Source organism: Schistocerca piceifrons, chromosome 1, assembly GCF_021461385.2.
Source record: "Schistocerca piceifrons isolate TAMUIC-IGC-003096 chromosome 1, iqSchPice1.1, whole genome shotgun sequence".
Taxonomy (NCBI): Eukaryota; Metazoa; Arthropoda; class Insecta; order Orthoptera; family Acrididae; genus Schistocerca; species Schistocerca piceifrons.
The window spans coordinates 621308403-621335331 of NC_060138.1; the positions used below are offsets into that span (position 1 = coordinate 621308403).

The 26929-nt window shown below is 37.4% G+C and overlaps 1 protein-coding gene across 4 annotated transcripts in view; it reads right to left on the reverse strand.

Annotated features, from left to right (window-relative positions):
* LOC124804395 (leukocyte tyrosine kinase receptor) overlaps positions 1–26929 on the reverse strand; it is an 874407-nt gene that overhangs the window by 143801 nt on the left and 703677 nt on the right. For 2 of the 4 annotated variants that reach the window (XM_047264751.1, XM_047264748.1), the window contains exons 22-23: positions 3752–3805; positions 300–401 (exon numbers count right to left, since the gene is read on the reverse strand). In XM_047264751.1, coding sequence (XP_047120707.1) covers positions 300–401; positions 3752–3805 — 156 coding nt within the window. The remainder of the gene's footprint in view (positions 1–299; positions 402–3751; positions 3806–26929) is intronic. The other 2 variants (XM_047264750.1, XM_047264749.1) reach the window with 2 other exon arrangements.

Below are 26929 nucleotides of genomic sequence, written 5' to 3' on the forward strand. Positions count from 1 at the left end.
GAGAAAATCCAAGCAGCTGTGGCACTATCAAGTTGGAACAAACAGGTCAGGGTAAGTGCACCAAGCACATACAGCCTAAGTTCCATATAACACACTAACTCTTGGACAGCATTTTAAATTCACAATTAAAAGTCAACAGCCGTAACATGTAAGTGTCTAAAGAGGACAAAGATAAGTCATGCTTTTCCTTTTGGTAAAACAAAAACAAATTTATAGTCTTTAATTAAACTCAGAAATTTACAATTAAGGAATTTTCATTAAAGATGAAATATGAGACTTAATAACTCAACTGTACTCACCATATGTCAGTCTTTGACGTAAAAATACCGTCCAGGAAAGCTTCTGGGGGCATCCATTTTATGGGTAGCATAGCTTTTCCACCTTTCCTGTAATAATCAGCCCTGCACAAAAATTTTGGAACCACAGAATATAAAATTTGCCATCAGTTGAAATAACTGCAACTCAAGATATATCACTTTCCTTCACACTTCAATTATTACTTAATGTAATGATGAAGAATCATGAACAACACTAAATCAGATGTAATTCAATAAATTAAATACAACTTATTATCAACATTACACAATTTATATTCAATACATCCAGAAATTAAAATTAGGAAACTCTATGATGTATGTACATTGAATTTGTATCATGGCTACAATGTAGGTATTTCATGGAGTAATATACCTTAGTTTGATAGGTTGCAAAGAAAAGTCGTCAGGTGTCTAACCTTAGGAGGTGATAGATGAAATGAACTGAATGGAGAATAGTAGAATAACAGAAATACAGAATTATTTTTCTGAATCTTAGCTTATTCCAATCTACATAGAAGGATTAACCTTGCAGAACTGCAGACTGGTAGGGCACAAGAGTAGATAACAAAAAAGAATGGAAATAATTTTACATGGTAATCATTGTTCTAATTCTTATAAAAGATATCAGTAATTGTCACAAGAACTGTATGCAGATAATCAGAGAACACAGATTAGTAGCAAAATGTAAAGATAAATGACATAAGAGGAGTAAGAAAAGATAAAATGCAGCAAATTTTTACATATGAATTATACACATCAGTAACACAACCTACAAACAGAATCCTTTTGGAATCCTTCCTGATTTCCTCCTTGACTTTATAAGAACCATGTCTTTCTCAGAAAGCATAATACTGGGGTGTTTAAAGTTTCATGCAACTCCTATGAATCAAACTTTTTGTTAGGAATGGTAATCATAAAAAGTATCATGGTATCACTTGAGTATTACATTGTCATGTAGTGGAAAGAATAAAAACATGGAAATAATGAAGGTTTCTGAAAAAAGAAGAAGAAAGCCTTTGATTTGCATTTACTGCTGCTGGAATTACCAACTAAAAGGTTTACAGAGCAAGAAGTCCAACAAATAAAGTGAAAAAAATTGATAAAAGTAGTGTTTTTTTTACTAAAAAACAATAGTAATCATATGAGACACAATAGAGACAGAACTGGAGGCACACTTGTAGAGATGATTTGATAAGAAAGGTATTTCTGGTACTTAGAAAAATTAAATCTTGCATGGATGATTACCACACCAGTAATGTTTTATGCCTTTAGTATTTTCTACCCCAAGAAGAATCATTTTTTCAGAGAAAAAGGTTTGCAATGAGAGTGATACACTTGTGAACATTATTCATTACATCACATGATTTTGGAAAGCTGATTCTTGTTTTGGGCTAAATAATGAAATTTACAATCAAAGTAATTCAGAATGGAAGACAAACAGAATAGGAATCAAAGTACAAAGTTCAGCTACTAAATATATTAAACACAAACCTTGAATGACTTGAGTATGTTAATAATTAAACTGCGAAACCTCTGTCAGTGTGGCTGATGTAAGTGTGTAACGAGAAGAAAATTTTGCATGAATAGCAATGAATGAGGTAAACAGATGTCTGAATTTTCATAAGTAAGAAGAAAACTGACTGGAACTCTGTCACAGGTGAAAGTTGTTGGCAAAGAAACAGCTGAAAAGAAATTATTTGGCATTATCCTAACATGCATGAATTATCCAGTGTGTTCCTGTGATGACAATGCAAACTTTCTGGGTTATGAAGAATGGAAAATATGTCAATCTAAAAGAAGGAACACTGGTACAGAAAATACTGAATTGTGGAGACAAGTGAAAATGAAACAAATTTAATACTGATCTGCACACACTGCTACATTCACAACAGCTGTTTCAAGTAGTGTCCCCCAGATTCTATGCAGGCATGATATCACTGCACAAAAGTTCAGCACTGTGGTGCACAGGCAGCAAGAATGATAACCCCTTGACTGTCAGCAAGTGTCTTGTGCACAAGATATCTGAAGAACACCACAAGAAGAAATCAAATGGGATACGTTCAGGCAAATAAGCTGACTGAAACAGTATCTTCTCTTCCACCTACCAGAAAATGTCTGACATAGGTGCACAAAGAACTCCCTCATGTTGGAATCACACACCTGCACAGAAGTCAAGTGGGAAATCTTCCAATGTGGGGAGTATTTATCCAATAAATATGTCTACATTAGTGTAGTTAAGAACATAATACACAGAAAAGGACCCATTAACTGACCATTAACAGAACCTTTGCATGAGGTCACAGCTAATCTGTGTTGTTGTCACTGCACAAGTGCTGTGTGGGGATTCTTGACAAGTCTACATATGACAGCTGCAACTACTGACCCTTGCATTTCTGGTGAAACAGGCTTCAAGCAAATAAAAATACAAATGTAGAAAAGCAAGAATACAATTCAGTGTTGTAGCATTCACTGATTCAACATGACATGAAGTCCAAAGTCAGTGGGAGTTGAGCTAACTGTGAAGCAATGGGGATGCAAGAACTGTTAACATATTATTTCCTGCTCAGTATTGTGCATGATACCAGTTTCATGTATACCTGACTGGGTGCTGATTGAAAGCTCCTCATCTTTGAATGCAGGCACTGTGTCTTCCAAGTTGGAAATCTGTACAGTTTGTTTACCTCCTCAGTTGTATTATAACTTACATTTTTACCCTTCACTATGAGAAGACTTGAAAAGTGTTTTGCATCAGACATGTCCTATCTGGGTATTTGCTTTGATGCAACCAATCAGCTTTCCTACAGTATTACCATTTTTGTAGGTACATGAAAATGTGGGGCTCAGTGTCAAAGTACCAGACTGCAGACCCAAAAGGTCTTGGAATTCACTCTCAGGTCGGGGTCTAAGATTCTAATGTGTCACTTATCACATATTTCACCTTTCATTCACACAAGCTGTACCCGTTTAGTGCACTAATTGAGTCTCCAGTCCCCATTCCTCAGGACGTATGTCTATATTCAATCAGGTTTGCCTAATTTACAATGTTTGTGACTATGTGAAAACTAAACCAGTTTATTACATCATTGAAATAATAATTTTTAGGTTCTTGTATTCCATAGGCAGAGTTATCTCACAGCACATTTGGCTTCATAAATTTTGACTCAGTACTTTTTGGACCAGGGTTCCTTCTTTATAACTGACACATCCATCATTTTCTATCACCCTAATAGTTTGTATCACTATCATCATTGGAGCATAATGTATAAAATTACAGAATCAGAGAAATTCTTTCTGTTTTTGGGATACAGGTTAATAATTGCCATGTATGCTTGCTCAGGCATTAGGTATTAAACTCATTCAACTTCACTTTCTTAAAAAACAAATTTGCATTTCTTTAACTCAATCAAATATCTAAATAAACAAAATTGACTTACATCACATCTAAATTCTTTTCTTGATTGACATAATTTTGATCTCTGCTTTTTGAACTGAAAATAAAAATGTATTTATGAATTTACATATGTCTTTAAAAATGCTATTATCTTAAATCTGCAAATTTTCTGAAATTATGTTCATTGCTTCAAACTGTGCATTAACTGTAATGTTTTATGAAATTACCAATAATATTTAAGTTATTACACTTCAAACAACAGAGCCAAACAACATGTACTGCTACAGAGAAATTCCCCTGGAGCAGAGTGTCAACTGAGATGGCAGAAGGTATTACTTAGATGCATATTAGCATTGGCAATCACAAAGTGCAGAAAAACCATGAATATTTCTCTACATAATGACACCATCTATTTTGTACATACATACATAACTGTTTAAGGTACACTTGAGAAAATGTGGAGACATTTAAAGCTAGATGTGATGTGCACAGTACCAGAAACAGACATTTGCTGGATTTGCATTCTTCAGCACTCCCCTTGGTCCTTAATAACTACAGATATTTGAGTACAAATTTTTTCAACAAGTTACCATACATAGTTCATTATGTGTCATTCAAAATATACAAGATAGTATTGCAAACGTGGATAAAATGCTGCAATTTCTATCAAGATGAAGAATTCTTAAGAAGTAAACACTACAATATATGATTATAAAGGTCTTTGGTGTTGTTATATAGTCACTTTATGTGCTGTGTTCATATATACTATAGACCACATGGTATTTGTTTATGTCCAGTTATACATCACTGTAGAATGATTCTTTCACCAACAACATACACTTTGCACAAGGACCACAAAGACAATATAATAGAAACTGGGGTTTATATAGAGGTTATAGACAGTCATTTTTTCCTCACTATTTGAGAGTGCCACAGGAAAGAAAATTACTGTCATGCACCACATGGCAGCTTGCAATGCATGTATGTAAATGTAGAGTGAGTTTAAAGGCAATTTGTAATGAAAACTGCTGAAATAATTAGTAAAAATCTACTGTTGTGCTCAGGAACAGTAACTTCCTCCTATGACAATTCCATTTTTCTGTTGAGGTCAAAATCATGAAGAGAACAAGAGCACTACAAAATGCACCTAAAGTCTTCATTCTCTCATTTTCTGTGCACAGCAGAGACAAATAATGTGACAACAAAACTGACATTTTATCTGGCACTGTTAATGTGTTATATTTAATACGTGAAGTAACACCTTGCATAACAACAGTATCAATTTATATCCAGAGTGTATTTTCACAAACTAACTAATACAACAGTTTTTTTAATTGAATGGGACAAACTGAGCACATTTAACACATATGTAACAACACAATTCCTATGAACTTAAAACTATAACCAACAAAACACTTGGGTTAGCATGTGGATACAGTAATAAATGTTGTAGATAAATAATATGGTGGTGATATACATGTAGTGGAGTTTTATTATAGCTTCTTGCTAATATGCATTACATAATGATCAACAAAAGAACATTCATTAATGTAAGTTACTTTAACTACCATATCTGAGAAATGTATACATGGTAATATTAAATATAGAAAAGAGACCTTGTTTACTGAGCTCTGAAGAACAACTGAAGCACAGAAAGTAGATAAATAAAATGAACATTGTGAAATATCTGGATTTCAAAATTTCAAATGATGTTTCACCACAGAGGCAGAAAAGAAATGAAAAGTTGCTGGGAAGATAGCAGGATCTCCTCCAAATTCGCTTTCAGGAGAGATGCAGGAAAACATTTGGAAGTAACAATGGTTCAATGACTGATATTCAAGTTACAAAGTATTAATAGTGAGTTGCTGGATAACAATAGGTCACAATTTAAAAGTTATACTTTTAAGTCACTACAGTATGCAAATGGTGAAGAAAGATTAAAGAAGGTGTTGGAAAAAATGTAGTGTAGGAAAAAAAAACAGAAAAGGAACACATCAACAATAAGGATTGCTGCTGACAGAAACAGAAAGGAGTTGACAGTACTTGTACTACAGAAGATCAAACAGAAAGAGGCATACAAATCAATACTTAGTAGATGTTTTGAATCAAATATTCATCAGAGAGTCAGTTTTCATTTCAAATGCAGGTACAGTGATACTAGGAGGGAGATCCACATGGAAGCAGCATGCATGTCAATGCTCTAATGTTTCTGTTACTGCTTACAAAGATCATTTCCTTCTGTCTAACAATTTTCTATCTTTCTCTTTCTTTTCCATGTTTATTATCTTGATGATGCAATTTGATACCATTTGAAACATAGAAATCCTGTCACAACCTTGATCAAGTTGTTTTTGTTACCACAGCTATAAAGTAGATGTACTTCTTCTGTATGAAATACTTGAAACAAAAAACTAGTTACTAAATGTTATTATTTACTTATAGGAGGAACAGGAAAGTTGCACAGCTCTAGTTAAGAGTGACAAATGCTACCAGTTTTTCCTCGCTTAAAAAACAAACTAATGGTAAGATGAACAGAGCATGCTGTTTAAATCTGCAACAAACTTCAAGAATTCATTTCTATTACTGCTACTACAACTATGCATACAAAAGTACCAAAATAAAGTTTGCCCCAACTTTAGGAAGGTGAGGTGAAAAGTACTTGTTCTGGCATGCAAATGATGATATCTCAATGAAATTTTGTGTCTGGTTGTTGTAATATGATGTGTAATAATGTAAATCAGATGCCAATTTGATCTGCAGAATAGTTTTGTTCATACAGCTTAAACATAGTCATGTGGCATATGTTTTTTTTCCAAATGGATAAACTGGAATATCATGCTGTCACAACATTCTGTTTTGGATGGCTTACTACCAACAGAAATGTGTCTAAACTTGGTGTAAGTTTACAAGGAGCCTACGCCTCCATTTTCAATAGTTATGAAAGGAGTAACTGAATTCAAATGTGATTATCTTCTCTTGAATATGATCCACATGAAGGACATCCAAAAATTGGCACAGATGGAGAAAATATGGAAATTGCACAGTACAATTTTGGTCAACTGGCAATAAAGCTGTATGAAACAGATGATGTCAAAAGAAACAGAAGCGTATATTTTATATGTACAAAATTAATATTCCTTTTGTTGACTGTTGACCAAAAAACAATTTCCAAAGTAAGTTTGCATCATTTAAAACATAATAAAATAGATTTTGTGTACTGAATTGTCACTGTGAATGAAAAGTGGTCCCATCATACACGACTGAAATTCAAACAACTATCAAAGCAGTGGGAGAGGACAATGGGTAAGACAGTTTCCCTTTACCAACAAGGTTATAGCCACATTTTTCTGGATGACAAAAAGGATTCATCTAATTAATTACTTTACACAGCATAAAACAATAATAAAAGAATTCTGCAAATGTCTCCTAGGCTACTGTATGGGGATAAAAATCATATAGATAATAAGAAGTCTAGATATTAAAAGAAAGAAGTCATCTTTCATCAGTGCAATATTGATGTTCATTAAGCTGCTTCAGCAATGGGAAAACTAAAGAATATGAATTATAAACTGTTGGAACATCCCATTTATTAGCCACATTTGATATTTCTGACTTATATCTAATTCCACAGCTAAGAAATATATGGATAGAAAATATATGTAGTCTAATGAATAGGTTGAGACATTTGTAGACTGATGTTCTGCAGATCTTCCAGAATCATACTTCAAGGAGTGAGGACTAATCACTGAAAAAATGGTACTGAAAAATAAAGGTATTTTTGACTGCAGTAGTATAGTATTTCACTACCAGACCAAGAACATTTCACCTTGCCTGTGTAATGGAAGTAAAACCTGTGATGTTGTATGATGACCAAGAAAACTAAAACTAAAAAATACATCTAGAGTAATGACAGATACCCACTTACCTTCATATAATGTCTAGAAAGCACAGTATAATAGCTTTCAGAGTCACCAGCTGTTTACCAATCATTGTGAGAATAACAAATATGACATGCATCCCAGGAAAAATGAAATGGTGTGATTGTGTACACTTCAAAGACAAGAATACGAAATGAATATGAAGAAATCAAATGCAGCGGGGAAACTAAAATATAAGATTATAGGCCGAGAAAGAAAGAAAATGATTTAACATGAAAAAGAAATGTGATCCAAGGAAATATACAACAATACTCATAAGAAGAACACATAGTGGAAAACAAAGGTGAGTTGATAACAGCATCAAAACAGGAATAAATAAGAACATGGAAATGAGTGAACACTGAAGGGTAACATAGGAGAAGCGCACCTCCAAAAGCCTAACTTCTAAGATAGACAAACTGAAGCAGACCCAGATAAAACCTGCTTGTAGAGTAATAACTGCTTAACGTACGGAGCTGTTAATGCCCATGTTGGGATACTTTCCCTCTGCTATCCTAAATACACAATAAATAGATTGAATGATATGACAGTCTATAATCCAGGTGATGTGGTTGATGGAAGAGCACTTCTCATTTGAAATACCAATAGGACATAATCCAGCCCAAGATGCTGGTGTTGGCAGTAGTGCGTGTGTGAGGTGTACTTTTGTGTGTGTGTGTGTTTGTGTGTGTGTGTGTGTGTGTTTGTGTTTTACTGATGAAGGCCATCACCGAAAGCTTTATGCGAGTGCCTTTTAATTGTGCCTGTCTGCAACTTGACATGTCTTCTTTATAGTAAATGGCAATCTGTCTTTTCCTACATTGTTGTGATTCCTACCTGGTGTTTCCATTGCTTGATTTGGACATAATAAATTAATAGATGATATTACTAATTAGAAATAGTAATGTCAATATGTATAACATTTTTATTTAACCTGCAAAAAGCATGCATTTGCTCTTAGAGCAAGCCTCTTACAGTACTATAGTCCAAGCCACACAAATAAAGATTTTATTTTTCTCATATAGATTCTCGGTAGTGTAATAAGGAACATTCTATCGGTGTCAGCTGCGCAAATAGGTGTTCCAAGTTCATGTAGATACCTAATCATACTAAAGGTATTGACCTGTGAATTTACTCTGCGGGTGTGTGACGTGTAAAATGTACATACATTAAACTTTGCTCCATAGATCATGAATACGACATTTTGTAATGATGTGGAATGTGTCACTTTGCTCAAAATAATTAATAAATTTTTTACAGTTACTATTTCATATCTAAGAATTCATTTATTGAGTAGAAGGAGTTGTCATTCAAAAACTCTTTTAATTTGCTTTTAAATGTTGGTTGGCTATCTGTCAGACTTTTAATGCTATTTGGCAAATGACCAAAGATTTTTGTGGCAGCATAATTCACCCCTTTCTGTGCCAAAGTGAGATTTAATCCAGAATTGTGAATATCATCCTTTCTTCTAGTGTTGTAGCTATGCACTTCGCTGTTATTTTTGAATCTGTGACAATCCCGAGTTCCTTAAATAAATGTCTGCAAGGTGATCTTGGGTGGGTTCCAGCTATTATTCTGATTACACACTTTTGTGCAATGAATATTTTCTCTCTAAATGTCAAAATGCCCCAAAATATGATGCCGTACAAAAGCAGTGGATGAAAATAGGCATAGTAGGCTAAGTTTCTGATATGTTTATCACCAAAATTTGCAATACTGCTAATAGCATAAGCAGCTGAACCTAACCATTTCAGCAGGTCACTGATGTGTTTCTTCCAATTCAATTTCTCATCAATGCACACACCCCGAAATTTTGAGTATTCTGCCTCAGCAACAGACTTCCATTCATAGTCTATATTTATAAGGGGTGTTCTGCTGTACAGAATTGTATAAACTGTGTTTTCTCAAAAATTAGTGAGAGTCAATTTGCAGGGAACCACTTAATAATGTTCTGAAAGATGTTATTTGCAATTTCCTCAGCTGAGTCTTGCTTCTTGGATGTGATTACTATACTTGTATCATCATCAAAAAGAACTAGCTTTGCATCTTCATGAATACAGAGTGGCAATTCGTTAATATATATTAAGAACAATAAGGGACCCAAGACTGAACACTGTGGGACACCATTCTTGATACCTCCCCAGTTAGAGGACTCTGCTGGCTTTTGCAGATTATCTGTACTGTTAATTTCAACCTTCTGCATTCTTCCAGTTAAATATGAATTAAACCATTTGTGCACTGTCCCACTCATACCACAATACTTAAGCTTATCTAGAAGAATTTCATGATTCACACAATCAAAAACCTTTGAGAGATCAAAAAATATCCCAATGAGTGATCTTCAGTTAGTCAATGCATTTAATATTTGATCAGTGAAAGCATATATAGCATTTTCTGTTGAAAAGCCTTTCTGAAAACCATATTGACACTTTGTAAGTACTTCACTTTTACAAATATGTGATGCTACTCTTGAATACATTACTTTTTCAAGAATTTTGGACAAAACTGTCAGAAGTGAGATTGGATGGTAGTTGCTGGCATCAGATCTATCCCCCTTTTTATGCAATGGTTTAACAATAGCGTATTTCATGAAAGTCTCTTCGGGTTTGCTGCCGGTACTAAAATCAACCTATATAGGCCACTGTTCAGTACATGGAGAATGCGCCGCCCATCACAGTTTGTGCCTTCCAAAACAGGGAGGTGGCACCGCCCTTAGTGAAACACTGCTGGCAACAATATATCGCAATCAAGGCCGCACCAAAGAACGTTCAGCTTTGATGCGAGATAATACAGGATTCCACGTCTTGCTAAGAGGAAACCCATTGTCTCTGTTGATTAAATTATCAGTCAACCTAATTTCAATCGCCTCTTTATGCACACTGTTCCAAAAACCGGAAATGTTGGCAACCACAACAGTTTCCTCAAATTTCATTTTGTGTCCCTCATTTAGGCAGTGTTCTGCTACTGCCGATTTTTTCGGCTGTTGTAGCCTCGTATGTTGGCGATGTTCCACACACCTGTCTTACACTCTGCGAATAGAACGGCCAATGTAAGCTTTCCCACATTGACACGGAATTTTGTACACCCCGGGTTTCCTAAGCCCCAAATCATCCTTCACAGAGCCGAGCAGAGCCCTAATCTTAGAAGGAGGACGGAAAACACTCTTAATGTTAAAATTCCTTAAAATTCTCGTTCTACAGCACCAGAAGCGGATAAACATCGGCGTACTGTGATTAATCTCTCTAACAAGGCGTTGGATGGGCCCACAGTGTCGGTACTGGAGAAAGGTTTGAATTTTTTGCCCACTCCCAAGAGACTTCCTGTCACAGAGTTCATATGCTCTGTAGAACAAGCAGTACACAGCCTACTTGAGGATCAAGCAGAGGAAATAAGGCAAGAAGTGTCGCACACATTACGTCAGGCTCGACCACCACGGGATAACATCTCTTCCGCAGAGAGAGCAGGCATTCGTTCCCTGAAGAATGATGATGAAGTAGTAGTTTTACCAGCTGACAAGGGGAATACCATGGTTGTAATGACGCAGGATGATTGTGTCCTAAAAATGGATTTACTTCTCAACAACCCGGCGTACAGAAGACTATCTAATGACCCCACAGAAAGGATCAAACGTAAGACACTTTCACTGTTGGAAAAGAGTTCGTTGTCAGATGATTTACGTAAGAAACTTCATCCTGGTGCTGCCGTTCCGCCTATGTTGTATGGTCTGCCTAAGTTGCATAAGGAAGGGGTTCCTCTATGCCCTATTGTTAGTAATTTGGGTGCACCCACATATAACCCTGCAAAGTATTTATCATCTGCTCTCAGTCCATTTGTTGGCAAGTGTGAAAACCACATATCCAGTTTGGTAGATTTTATTCGACAATTGGGATCTTTGAAGTTGAGTCCTTCAGATCTTTTAGTAAGTTTCGATGCATCCCTATTTACACGAGTTCCTCTGGAAGAGTCCTTTAGTTTGATCAGTGAAAAACTGGATGAAGAGCTGGTGAAGCTTTGTCGTCATGTGCTGACCTCCATGTATTTTTTATTTAATGGTAACATTTTTGAGCAGAATGACGGAGTGGCTATGGGTAGTCCTTTGTCACCCATAGTCGCCAATTTATTTATGGAGGACTTCGAGGACATGGCACTGAGGACTTCAGCTTTGCAAGCAACGTGCTTCTGGAGATACGTGGACGATACCTTCTTTGTCTGGCCGCATGGACGTGGTGCTCTTAACAGATTTTTGGACCACTTCAACTGTCTTCATCCGCGTATCAAATTTACTATGGAGGTTGAAAATGATGGGATGCTTCCATTTTTAGATGTAATGGTTTATAAAAACCAGATGGAACTTTGGGACACAGTGTTCACCGAAAGCCGACACACACAGATTGGTATCTGCATCATAAGAGTTGTCATCCACCACACCAACGTAGTGGCGTCCTTAGGACTTTGGTATGGAGAGCATATGCCATTTCCGACGCAGACAGCTTAACCCCAGAACTTGAGCATTTGATGACTGTTTTTGAGGAAAATGGATACACCGAGAAGCAGATCCATCGGGCTATGGAGTTTGGACCATCTCCGGAGGTGTACGAAGAGGAACATAGATCTGTGGCCTTTCTTCCTTATGCTGGAGGCTTATCGTTTAAGATTGGACGAATTTTAAGGAATTTTAACATTAAGAGTGTTTTCCGTCCACCTTCTAAGATTAGGGCTCTGCTCGGCAATGTGAAGGATGATTTGGGGCTTAGGAAACCCAGGGTGTACAAAATTCCGTGTCAATGCGGGAAAGCTTACGTTGGCCCTTCTATTCGCACAGTGCAAGACAGGTGTGTGGAACATCGCCGACATACGAGGCTACAACAGCCGGAAAAATCAGCAGTAGCAGAACACTGCCTAAATGAGGGACACAAAATGAAATTTGAGGAAACTGTTGTGGTTGCCAACATTTCCGGTTTTCAGAACAGTGTGTATAAAGAGGTGATTGAAATTAGGTTGACTGATAATTTAATCAACAGAGACAATGGGTTTCCTCTTAGCAAGACGTGGAATCCTGTATTATCTTGCATCAGAGCTGAATGTTCTTTGGTGTGGCCTTGATTGCGATATATTGTTGCCAGCAGTGTTTCACTAAGGGCGGTGCCACCTCCCTGTTTTGGAAGGCACAAACTGTGATGGGCGGCGCATGCGCCATGTACTGAATGGTGGCCTATATAGGACGTCGATTTGCAACCTGGCGTCAGTTCTCAGCGGGACTCATCAGCATAAGCAGCATTTTCCTGAAGATGGCGAACAGTTGGATCACTGAAATATCAAGTCAAGTTGATTTTAGGATCCAGCAGCAAACCCGAAGAGACTTTCAAGACTTATTACGCCGGGAAAGCCTACATAATCACAGCGTATTTCAGTCTATCTGGAAAAATGCCCTGTTTCAGTGAGCTATTACATATTTGGCTAAGACTCCTACTGATTTGTTGGGAAAAAGCTTTTAGTACTCTGTTGGAAATGCCATAAATTCAATGTGAGCTTTAACTTTTGAGTGAATTTATTATTTTCTTAATTTCAGTAGGAGAGGTGGGTTGAATTTCCATTTTTCATCAAATTGCATAGGTACTGCCTCTTCCATATACTGCCTTTGCATTTTCTAATGAATAGCTGGATCCTATTTTTTATACAACACTCAAAAAATGATTATTAAAATGTTTTATACTTCTGACTTATTGTTAACAAACTTTTCATTGTGTTTGATAGAAATACCATCTTCCTGTGCTCTCAGTTGCCCTGTTTCCCTTTTAACAATATTCCAAATTGTTTTAATTTTATTGTCAGATGTGCTAATCTCAGACATAATGCACATACTTCTGGACTTTTTAATAAATTTTCTTAATACAGTGCAGTAGTTTTTATAATGTTTCACTGTTTCAGGATCATTTCTCCTCCTAGCTATAAGATAACTCACATTTCCCTTTTCTGTTCACAAGATATTTTTATCCCTTTACTGAGCCATGACTTTTTACATGGTTACTTAGAATTATATTTCAATGTTTTCTTAGGGAAACTGTTTCCAAATACACTCACAAAGATATCATGAAATAGGTTAAATTTTAAATTAGCATCACGTTCCCTGTACACCTCATCCCAGTCTAACTGTTGCAAGCTTTCCCTAAAATTCTGAATTGTTAAATTATTAATGGAACACACTATTTTGGAGGACTGTTTTGCATTACTGTATGGAGCTATATTATATACTGTAACTAGCTGTGCATCATGATCAGACAGACCATTCTTAACAGGAAAAGTTTTTATTTGGTTAAATTTATCTTGGTCTATGAAAATGTTATCTATCAGTGTGCTGCTTTCCAGTGCCACCCAAGTAGAGAAATCAATAACTGATGTCAAATTGAAAGAACTAGCTTACATGGCAGATGCTCTATCCGACTGAGCCACCGAGGACAAAATGACAGATACAAACTTTCTCTAAATGTCATTAGATTACTGTAGCAAAAGTTAGTAAATTGGTCACAAAACTTGGCTTACATCTGGATATTGCTGTATTGTTTACAAGTCTTCACCACAGTACATTTTGTAACTGATAGTGTAGATAATGCTAATAGTCTAAGATGTTCAATATTCATAAACTGATGTCTAAATGTTATACCTCTGACAGGTTTAAGACATTAAGTGGCAATGTTAGCCAACCATTGCTAGTGCACTGGCCATGAAATACTGAGATCTGGGTTTTAACCCTAGTTCAACACTCAATTTTATTTTTTCTAAATGTCCACTGAAGTGTATACTCAGCTAAAAAAGGCAGAGAACTGTCAACCCAAAGTGTTCTGAGACTTAGTTAAATTGAATTCTCTGCTGTATATGTGTTTTCAGCCTAGTGAGGGACGTAGTATGTAATTTGACAGGGAGTCAAGAAAATGGCAGGCTGAAACTCCAAGTGGTTGATGAGGCACTTACAGATAGTAAAACTGGTAACATATTGTCTGTGGATAGGTAGGATCATGGTAAGAATCCTGGTCTGGTACACAATTTTCACTAGTTAGATATGATCATTGCGCTGCTTACCACTCAACTATTTCTTAATAATATGCATAATTCTCTTATGGCACCACAGGTAACAGTACACTGGATATAGCCACCTCTGCACCTTTGATTACTGCCAGATATGACCCTGCCCTCCATAAATAACATAAATGGTTAAATCAGAACCCAATCAATGTCAGACATGACTTGGTAGGTCCTCTCCTCAATACATGACATCCTAAAGCTATTGTCACACAAGATGCGAAGGTAAATGTGTACATGGGGTGTGACAATGAATGTGTGTCAGGAACAATTTGATGTTGTGGAACATATCCACCCATGACCAGCAGATCCAGTATGTCAAGAGTTTTTAGTGTTGCAAAATTATTGACACAGATATTTATATAATGTCACATTTGGCCGTATATTATCTGTACTGTAAAACTGATAGCCAACTAGGGATCATCCATGGCCACTTTTGCTCAAGCCAAAGATGTTGAGAGGATGAGCTTCAAAGTGCTGCATGGATGCAGTTGATTGTTTAATTATTGTTAATTTTTTTCTTGTGTCACTGGAGGAGTTTGTAAGGAAGGGATAGAGACATATTAATTAGCTCCATTGAGAAATACGTAAAAATTATTATGAAAATATAATTTTTTCATCATTATTATATATTATTGTCCAGTATTTTGCTAATATGCAAAATATATTTTATGATTGTGAAGAGAAAGATACTGCAATACACTTTTTCCCAAGTAAGCTTCCTGTTCTCAAAAGTGGTCACTGAACTGGCTACTTGTGAAAAAGAAAGTTTTAGAAAACCACTATAGGTTCCTGAATGTACATTTAGAAAGGGATCAATATGATGCAAGACTGCTCTCTATGTTGTAGAGTGAACCAAGAAGGTGCTGTATTGAGCTACACTGTTCTGAAATAAAATGCTATGTTTTTGTATTTGAAAGGTTCTAGTAGGAAACTCCAGATTGGAATATCACCAATTATGGAAAGAACATAACACTAATCACTATAAAAATGACACACTGAGCCACAGATGGGCTTCACAGTCAGTAGCAATCTATCCTTTCCATAACTGTTAAAAGTTCAACTAGAGGTTTTTCATGTTTAAATTTATCTACAAGAAGACAAATTCTTCATAAATTTTATTGTCAGTGACTGTATGTGATAAAGTAAAAGTAAAAAGCAAAACTTCTCCAGAAATTTTTGCACTTTCATTAAATTAATTGTGGAATGCACCTCTACTGATTATGTAAAAATGAAAACTTCTGATCGTCATGAATATAAAAGAAATAAGACATGAACTGAAATTTTGAATCAACCCAAGGTAAGTTAACAAATATCAGAGATGGCAGCATAGTACTGGTGGGGCATTGACTATAAGGCTAGGATCTCAGTCCCAGTCTGACACATAGTTTTAACATATTAGAAATGTTCAAATTTTTATTTGCTTGTTCACATGTGCAAGTGCTATCAGAGACATTTTTTAAAGTAGATATTGAAATGTTTTTAAAGACTTCTTATTAACATACAGAGACCATTGATATATCCACAATCTGTTTTGGGATTACCTCTGCTAATCTTAAACACTTAATGCAGCTATTTCATATCTAATCATTTTCAGACACAAATTCTGTGTGATATGTTTGTTTGGATGGCCATATTCCATAGTAGCTGTTATCAACATCTGTCAATTATTATTTATATTTTTTGGTCTTAAGTGTACTGCAGTTTAAGAGTGTTACATGAGATGCTTTTTACTTTAACTGACTAAGTGTCATCACTGGTTTGACACCTGTTATTCCTCTTAACAAAACATCTGGAATAAGCACATGGAAGTACTGAAAAGCATCTACAATATGTTTATTTGGTTGGTCCTTTTCCACAATAATCTTTTTTTTCTCCTAGGCATACTGGAAACTCTAGTTTAATACTCTCTTAAACTGCAGTACACTTGCAACAGAAATAATAATAATGAATTCTGTATGGTTTGCATAGTAAGTGGAGAATCTTGCTGTCACAGATCATGTCAAATTACATGACAGTGCATCAACCAGTTTGTGGACCATGACAATGCATAGGACATTATAGCTGAAATAATGTGGGAGGACAACACAAAGTTCATCATATAGTTAACACTATTGACACAATTCATCATGATAGGAGGCAGAGACAGACTTCTTGATTTGATCTTGAACATTCACATGAAGCACTCCACCTCTGAGCTAGAAGCCAGGTGAATTAGTGATAGCAAAAACAACTGACAATGTGTGAGTAGTGCTCTCAACATTGTGGAGGGTAGTTTTGCAACATACAGAAAATTCTTCCTGAAAAAGAGCCCACAAAACTGATGTGCACTGTGCCCCTAGGGTGCTCTGGGATCGACATGGGTCACAGCCTGATTCTGAGCACTGGTCAAGACTGCACAGTATGTTCAACGTTGTGATTGATCACTGGCCAGTAGAAACAGTCAGCAGTGCCTCACAAGCAGCAACTGTAGTATGTGAGGTGCAATGCCATGACCACTCGACAGCTTTGCTCCTCTGTTGCAAGAATAAGAACCCCATTAATAACAATGAGGCAGTCACATAGTATGTCACATCATGCTGCACTGAATCCATTCCTGAAGGAGCGTGTTTTGGGCATCCCTTATGGGCTATGAATACTATTATCTGGAACAGTGAGTCAGCAATTGTGGTAATTTTGACCTCCAATACAATCAAAGGAAAATCTAGCAATGTTTACTGCAAAAAGTAGAGCCTCTTGTTGATTGAACTCCAGTTTGGCCCTGCCAGCAACTGCAATAATGCATCTGTGTTAGAATGCTGGCGAATGGCCTGGTAACAAATGTCATAGCAATAATTATTGAGGAAGAGAACCCACATCTGCAATAGGTGGAGAGTCCCATCAAGTAGCTTCAAATGAGGACTGAACAACATCATATCAGTGGTTTGCGGTTGGTGATGAGTACGAACTCTGATCATAAACCAAAAGTGACAGCCAGAACCTCCTTTTCCAGCTGTAAATAGTTACTTAGTTAGGATGCAGGGTTGAAAGTGTCTTTAACATGTAAGTGATGCGCTGCTTGCTGCCACCAGGGTTTTGATGTGACAGGAAAGGACTTATGCCATAATGAAAAGTGTTGGTGGTCTGGATTAATTGTTTACCAAGCATAAAAGAAGCCAAACAGGGAGTGAAACACAAGCACTGTTTGAGGGATATCATCAACTCCTCTGGATGTGGAATGGGATATGAATCTGTGACACATTGTGTGCTGACTGATTGTTTAAAATCTTCGCAAAAGCACACAGCACTATTTGTTTTCTCAGTCATTACCACATGGATGCTCCATTGTCTAGACGAAATAGGAGAATTGACACCTATTTACTGCCAATGCTGCAGTTTGGACTTGGCACTTGACTGTGCAGCATTTGACAAAGGGAATGGTATATGGATGACAAACTTTAGGAATTGCTGTTGGGTTAAAGGAGACATGGGCCTTGAAATTTTCTGCCCAATCCCAGGTATTCTGAGGTAGCTGGCCATACAATCATAGTAAAGAGCCCAAATCTTCATTACAACACTAAACAGTTTTCATCAACAATCAGGTTACTCATATCATGAACAACGTTAGCAGAATATGCTGGGACATTACTCGGGAGGCATTGGAGACAGCTTCTCAGTCCAGGGAAAACACTGGGTCTCCAACAACCGTACTGTAGATTGCCGACTGCCTTGAACTGAAGCAAAATGGCCTAGTTTTCAGCACAGCCCATGAAAGGCATCTGTGTACAGGCAGTCCTGTCCAATTTGCAACACATGGGCTCTGGGGCAGGACCCACAACCTGTCCATTAAACAGAAACAGGTATGGAAGGAGAGTGAGTCCAAGTGGCCAAAAAATGCAATTGTGTACCACAACTCTCCTACTTAATTTCAGTTCACGTTATTCAGTCCTGGACAACTTCGACTACAGAAGGATTGAACAAGGGGAATGCCATAGTTTGAATTATGGTATCAGGTATTAAATGGACAATTACATCTCTAATTAGCTAGTCCCCATATGAGTTAGCGTATCGGGGACACTCAAACCGAAACTTGCATGAGAGACTTTGCAGGTTGGTGATCTAGATTGCATACAACTGCCCTTTGTGCTTGTGGTACTGATTAAACTGAAACCATGTTTCCACCACATGAGTTTGATTTCCAAAATATTGAGTGAGCATCTTACAGCGTTACTCAAAGTTAAGTTTTATGGGGTCAGTGGAGGGCACAATTTCATACAAACCTGCACTGCTGGATAATAACAAGGTGACATTATCACCAGGATCAACAATACACCTTACCTAGCAGTGCACCAATAACAGGCACAGGGTACAGCCCCACCTTTCTGTAGACTCGCCGAAACTGGCGAATGGTGTTGGGGGCACTGGGAAAGACAGCTTCTCTGCAAGTGCCTGGCCAGCCACCAGTGTGGCATGAGAGCATAGCAATTCTGAATTCTTTTTTAGCAGCTTCTACATCTGCTCATGCTGCAGCTTTTGTTGCTGGAGGTTGTAATGGGACACCTTTTTATAAGATAATCTTTTTTTTAATATAGAAGTAGCTGATACCAGAATTAATCCCAAATTTCGTATAGGTGAACACATTCTCGGCTGTTTCACTGAAAGAATTTCATGATTTTGTATATGATGTGTTATATTTCAGGTTCAAATGTGTAAAAAGAAATTAATTTGTTAGTACTCTATATGTACAGTTAAAATTACTCGTCTTTTAGAAACATTTGAAATTATGAAATTTCAGGCATATTTAAAATTCATATTATTAATTGCACAATCTAATGTGAATCATTAAATTTATTTCTGGACTCATTTATAAAGTAATGATATAACTTGAAGATTCTTCTTCTGTCAAGAAAGTTCGTAAATTCTTTTGTTCTGTAAACTCTTCAATGCAACTCTTTGGAATATTGTGAGTACCACAGAATAATAATAGTAGTGGGCATGCCTTTGATGGAGACAGGTGTATTTATGTGATTGACACTAACAATGTAATCTGGAATATTAAGTGGAAATTGTATAAACAGTGTGATATTTAATAATGAGACAAAGAATACAATTCAAGTAGTATACAGGCAAATCTTCATCAGCTATTTAGTGGTCAGGAACCCACAACATTAAATCAAAATTTCAGCTGCAAGAATGTACCCCTAGATGCAAGACTTGGAGCCAACAAAAAAGAAGAAAAAATGAAGAAGATAAGTCAAAAGTTTTACTTTTGTGTTTCTTACAGCTCTTGAAGCTTTTGAAAATAATGAAGAGACTAAGAAAAATCTAATGGTGATGTGTGGGAGGGTAAGATTATAAGGTACAACTGCTCCTGCCAGCTCTGCAAAAATGCTGGGTCCATGGTGGCCAAAAATGAACACTAAGAAAAAAATAAATAAAACCATCATATCTGTAAGAAAGTCCTCATTCACCACTAATGTATCTGCAAGGGCATCTCAATGCCACAAAACTTTCCTCTTAGCACAATTGTAATTAATTTAGCCAGTGGTGGCTCGGATGTGGAAGCCAGGGAGCTGAATCCTGGAAGAAGAAGACGAACTCGACATCAGGGTCATTCTACAGAGAACAGAGAGTCCCAGGAGAATCAAGTAGAGACAGGCATGGAGAAAGGCACAAAACACTACCAGCATGAATGACTGAACAACTATCACGTGGAACCAGGTGCAATGTGAAGGCCAGGTCCAAGTTGGTTGATGTTTAAGAATTGGTGGGTCTGGACCATCTCTGTTGGCAAGTAAACACTTAGGTTAGTGGTTCTGCCTGCTTTCTGACAGCTTGCCACTCTAATCTGCTGCAACACCCACATCAGTTCATCTGCGTCCATTTCAATGCCCACTAGCGGGGATACCAAACAAATCTTCTTTTGAAATGAAAGCTCAATCTTTACATTTAGTTATAAGAGACTGTTTAATGACTCCCAGTTCGTAGTTATGTTTTCATGACATCTATTATTCATACATGATGAATAATAATTTGGTCTTACTGCAGTTGAAAGACATTAAAAAGAAAAACCATTTTAATTTTCTGCAAAATTAAAATAGTATGCTTATCAATAATCACTGATGATATATCAATAATCACTGATGACAGTTATAACATCTTGGGTTCCAGTTAAACTGGAAACTTTTTAACACTGTTTCCCACAGGACAATATGTTTTTCAGTGCTCTTTTACTGTAAAACTTTATTACCTTTTTAAATACTATTTTTTTCTTTGTCCTCTGCTTAATAGGTGGCCAATATGAGCCTGTGTATGATCTGCCAGTAATGATTTGGTTTCTCTTCTGTGTGGAATATTGTAGAGAAAAATATCCACAATAGGTGGAATGGCACACCAAGAAATACATAAGCAGTTACCACTTTAGAAAAAAATCAATGCAAGACTACGAAGAAGACTAGAAAACCACAACATTTACAGGGTTTTCCTGATTGTATGGATGAAAGTGATATTTGTGGCACAATTCATTTCTTATTTGTATTTATTATTAATCAATGAAATTTTACTCCTTATGTATTCCCCTGACCCATTTTACTACTCACAGTAGCTTCTACAAGTAACAGACCAGGGCCCTCAGTGTTTCCAGAGCTTTGTGCCATGCTTTTTGCTTCAGTGCTGAGACACTGCACAGCATCAATTGTTGCTGGCACAATTAAGTTTTGAAATTTTCTCACATGCATTATTTTGCCATCAGTCTTCTGATCAGTTTGTTGTGGACCGCCGCTCTGCATTGACCTTTTCATTTCAAAGTAGCACTTGTGTGCTACTTCCTAAATTAATTGTTGGATGTATTCCAATCTCTGTCTCACTCTACAGTTCCCTCTAGTACCATGCTTTAAAGCATGTCTTATCATCCTGTCTGTTCTTCATGCCAGTGTTTCAGTGTTTCCAAATGTTCCTTTCTTCACCAATTCTGCAGAGAACCTTACTCCTTATCTCATCAATCCACCTGATTTTCAAAATTCTTCTGTGGCACCACATCTCGGCCACTGTTCCCACTGTCCATGATTCACCACCATGCAATGCTGTGCTCTAAATGTATGTTCTCACAACATTCTTTCTCAAATTAAGACCTATGTTTGATACCAGTAGACTCCTCTTGGCCAGGAATGGAATGTCTCCTTTGTCTGTGCTAGCCTGCTTCTTAAGTCTTCCTTGCTTCTTCTGTCATAAGTTATTCTACTTCGTGGTGACTACCAAGTTTTATGTTAACTTTCTCAGTGTCCCCATTGCTTGCCCCCCCCCCCCCCCCCCCGCCTTTTTTTGGCTTTTATTCAATCCACATTCTGTACTCTAAGACTATTCATTCCATCCAACAGATCCTGTAATTCTTCTTCCCTTCGACTGAGGATCGCAAAGTGAATCTTATCATTCATATCCTTTAAACATGAATTTTAATCCCACTCTTAACTTTCATTTTATTTCCATCATTGCTTCTTTCACATATAGCTTGAACAGGAGGGGAGAAAATTTACATCCCTGGAGGGGAGAAAATTTACATCCCTGTCTCATACCCTTTTCAAATGATCACTTTGTTCTTGCTTTTCCAATCTTATTGTTCCCTCTTGGTTTTTGTACAGATTGTATATCACCTGCCTTTCCCTGTAGCTTACTCCTTTTTCTCTCAGAATTTTGAAAATCTTGAACCATAGCACACTGTTGAATACTTTTTCTGGACAGAGAAATCCTATGAGTTTATTTTAATTTTTGTTCAGTCTTGCTTCCATTATCAATCACAAAGTCAGAACTGCCTCTCTGATGCCTTTGCCTTCCCTAAATCCAAACTGATCATCATCTAACAGGTACCTAAGTTTCTTTTTCATTCTTCAGTATCTTATATTAGTCAGCAGCTTGGATGTAAGAGATGTTAAGCTGACTATGCAACAGGTTTTGCACCTATCTGCCCTTGCTATCTTCAGAATTGTGAAGACGATATTTTTTTCAAAGTCTGGTGGCAAGTTGCCAGTCTCATAGATTCTACCAGAAACCTGAATAGCTGTTTGGTTGCCATTTTCCCCACTGATTTAAGAAATTCTGATGGAATTCTAGTTTCTTCTTCTGTCTTCAGACAAGTCCTTCCCCTCACAGAAACCTTCAATGTACTCTTTCCACCTATCTGCTCTTTCCTCTGTGGTTAACAGTGGAATTACCACTGCACTCTTAACATTAGCACCCTTCACCAAAGGTTGTTTTTGAATTGTCTATATGGCTTGTCAGTCCCTCCAACTATCATTCCTTTTTCGATTTAATCATATTTTTCCTGTAGCGATTTCGCCTTGGCTGCTCTGCACACCAAAGTAGGAATATTGCTGTTTTCCTGTCTTTCCTTGAGTATTTTTGTACTGCCTCCTTTCATTTCTTTTGCCACCCTAGGTTTCTTCGCAGTTACTTTCCTTGTATCTACAAGTATGTTTGACTGTCCAACATCTACGCTACTGGCCCTTAAAACTGCTACACCACGAAGATGACATGCTACAAATGTGAAATTTAACCAACAGGAAGAAGATGCTGTGATATGCAAATGATTAGCTTTTCAGAGCATTCACACAAGGTTGGCGCCGGTGGTGACACCTACAATGTGCTGACATGAGGAAAGTTTCCAACTGATTTCTCATACACAAACAGCAGTTGACCAGTGTTGCCTGGTGAAACATTGTTGTGATGCATCGTGTAAGGAGGAGAAATGCGTACCATCAAGTTTCTGACTTCGATAAAGGTCGGATTGTAGTCTATTGCAATTGCGGTTTATCGTATCAGGACATTTCTGCTTGTTTTGGTCGAGATCCAATGAATGTTAGCAGAATATGGAATTGGTGGGTTCAGGAGGGTAATACAGAATGCTGTGCTGGATCCCAAAGGCCTTGTATCACTAGCAGTCGAGATGACAGGCATCTTATCTGCTTGGCTGTAATGGATCATGCAGCCACACCTCAATCCCTGAGTCAACAGATTGGGATGTTTGCAAGACAAGAACCATCTGCACGAACAGTTCGATGACATTTGCAGCAGGATGGACAATTAGCTTGGAGACCATGGCTGCGGTTACCCTTGATGCTGCATCACAGACAGGAGCACCTGCAATGGTGTACTCAATGAGGAACCTGGGTGCATGAATGGCAAAATGTCATTTTTTCGGATGAATCCAGGTTCTCTTTACAGCGTCATGATGGTCGCATCGGTGTTTGGCGACATCGCGGTGAACACACATTGGAAGCGTATATTACCCTTCGTGATGGTATGAGGTGCCATTGGTTATATGTCTTGGTCACCTCTTGTTCGCACTGACGCACTTTGAACAGTGAACGTTACATTTCAGATGTGTTACGACCCATGGCTCTACCCTTCATTTGATCCCTGCAAAACCCTACATTTCAGCTGGATAATGGACGGCCGCATGTTGCAGGTCCTGTACGGGCCTTTCTGGATACAGAAAATGTTCGACTGTTGCCCTGGCCAGCACATTCTCCAGATCTCTCACCAACTGACAACGTCTGGTAAATGGTGGCCGAGCAACTGGCTTGTCACAATATGCCAGCCACTACTCTTGATGAACTGTGGTATCATGTTGAAGCTGCATGGGCAGCTGTACCAGTACACACCATCCAAGTTCTGTTTGACTCAATACCCAGGCGTATCAAGGCCGTTATTACAGCCAGAGGTGGTTGTTCTGGGAACCATTTTTTCAGGATCTATGCACCCAAATTGCGTGAAGATGTAATCACATGTCAGTCCTAGTATAATATATTTGTCCAATGAATACCCGTTTATCATCTGCATTTCTTCTTGGTGTAGCAATTTTAATGGCCAGTAATGTATGATTTCTCTTTTTTAGATATGCCCACTCCTCTTCAACTGAACTGGCTACTGTGATATTCCTTATCACAGTAGCCACACCCTTAGAAAACTTCAAATGCATCTCATCATCCCTCAGTACTTCAGGATCTCACTTCCTGCCACACCGATTCTTCGTATGATTCTCCTAAACTTCAGTCTTCTCTTCATCATTACTAAATTATGATTTGAGTCTACATATGCTGCTCCTATGTATGCCTTACCATCCAAAGTCTGATTTGGCAATCTCTGTCAGACGATGATGAACTGCTGTTGGAGTCTTTCCATGTCTCCGGGTATTTTCCAAGTATAAACCCCCCCCCCCCCCTCTAGTGATTCTTGACCAGAGTACTATAATTCATTCAGCATAAGAATCAACCTGATGTAAACATTGCACTATGTATTCTTCTGTGTTTGCTGGAACCTCACTGGATTTCCATGTCATGCGGGACTACAGCCACTGTCATGTACGATAATAAGGGTACGTTTTGTGCTGTGCGTTACATGCACATTGACTTAGCGACAACAGCTTTAGCACCACATTTAACCTGGACAGCATTGCCCAGTCAGCTGGTACAGCTAACCTGCAGTAATGTGGTCAGCTGCAGTTCACACGTAAAAGAAATTAGCAGCAGAGGAGCAGCACAGCTTCGAATGTCATTTAATTTTTAAGCAGAATGAAATAATACACTGCATATATCCCGCGATATGCTCCTTAGATGACTAGACAAAAACCATAACATGTAATCATTTTTAGCTAATGTACTATTGTAATTAAAAAGAAGACTGATGAAAATTCCTGACTTAACCGCTGGGTAATTTTTCTGAATAAGCTGTGTGCAACATTAAGAGAGTATTGAAGGATTTCACCGTATAGTTAAATATTGAAGCCACTGAAGTTATTACTTACAGTCAGTCATCTGCTAATCTCTTAGCTCCTTCCTTATCCAAATCCGAGAGATACATTTTAGTTCTGGAAGTGTCACCTGCTACGTTGATAATGAGCCTACCAACAACAGAATCCAGGAAGCCAACCACGAGCAGCATTTTCTCTTTTTCTTTTATTACGAGCTGCTCTATATCCTGCCAGCATTTGGCAGTGATGTGTGATAAAGCTGCATGTGTTAGTTCCAGTATATCTGCATAACAGTCTTGTTACTTCTCGGCCCAAATTCCACAGCTTGGCTCCAGATCTGTTCTATTGGGTTCATATTGTAATGGTACAGAAGCAAATGTAAAAATCCAGCATTTGTATGGTGTGCTCGATACTGTGAAAATGATTGTTTTTCATGTTTCTACAATACTTATCTACCTCTGTGGTATAAAACAATGGACAAGTCCAAATAAAGAGGATTTAGTTGTTTATTTTTGCCTTAAAAATTAAATTGTTATGTTTCCTTAATTTAAATAACTTTTACGAACAGTCTTTCATAAAAAATCGATAATTAAGAATTTGTACTTGAAATGGAAACAGGAATTTCATGTCCAACATGTAGTTAGAAACAAGAAGACATGCATTATTTATAAAAAATTATGATGAGTTTTATTATTACAAGATGTAGGCATTTCAAATTGAATGGAAAAAAAGTGGGAAATTTGAACCAACACATGAATAATCGCTACCAACTGTGTTACACATTCCATGCTAGTTTGTTTATCAACCACATTATATACAACACTGGGAAAACATCAAAGTCGATTATCTCCTTAAATCTATGAAAAATATTAAGAACAGCTTATTTCTCAGCACTTTTGAACCATGTTCCACACTCGTGTTTCACTATGGAACAGAAGGCAACCCCAGCCATTTTTATACTGCGCAATAACAGCGTGACAATCAGAGCACAACAGTGCAGAGGCTGTGACTGTACACGATTTCTGAAATTAAAACTACATAGCTAAATCATGATTGAGAAAAACATTGGTCACTGTTAATACATTTGAATATCTTGAAGTTTCATTTAACGTAACTTAGTAATAAGATATCTAATACATAAGCAGGACTTACTTCCAAGAGTGTTACAACACCAGTGTACTTGTGCTACAGCTTCTGACCAATCATCGTGTTTGTGTTTGTTTAGATCAGATTTATTCTTATGATGAACAGATTATAGCTGTTATTAACTGAAATTTATTGCAGAATTCAGTTAGCCTTCCTCCACTCTCTTTCTTACTGCCTAGGTCAGGTATCTCCAAACTACAGCCCATGGGCCAAAACTGCTGACAAACACAATCAGTCTGGCCCAAGGTAACAGGTCAGAGGTGCAGGGTATCTGCCTGCCACCATTCTTTTTTACTACAGTCAAACTTTGCTTACTCTGCATTTCCCATAATGAGTGATTCACACAATGAGAAAAAAA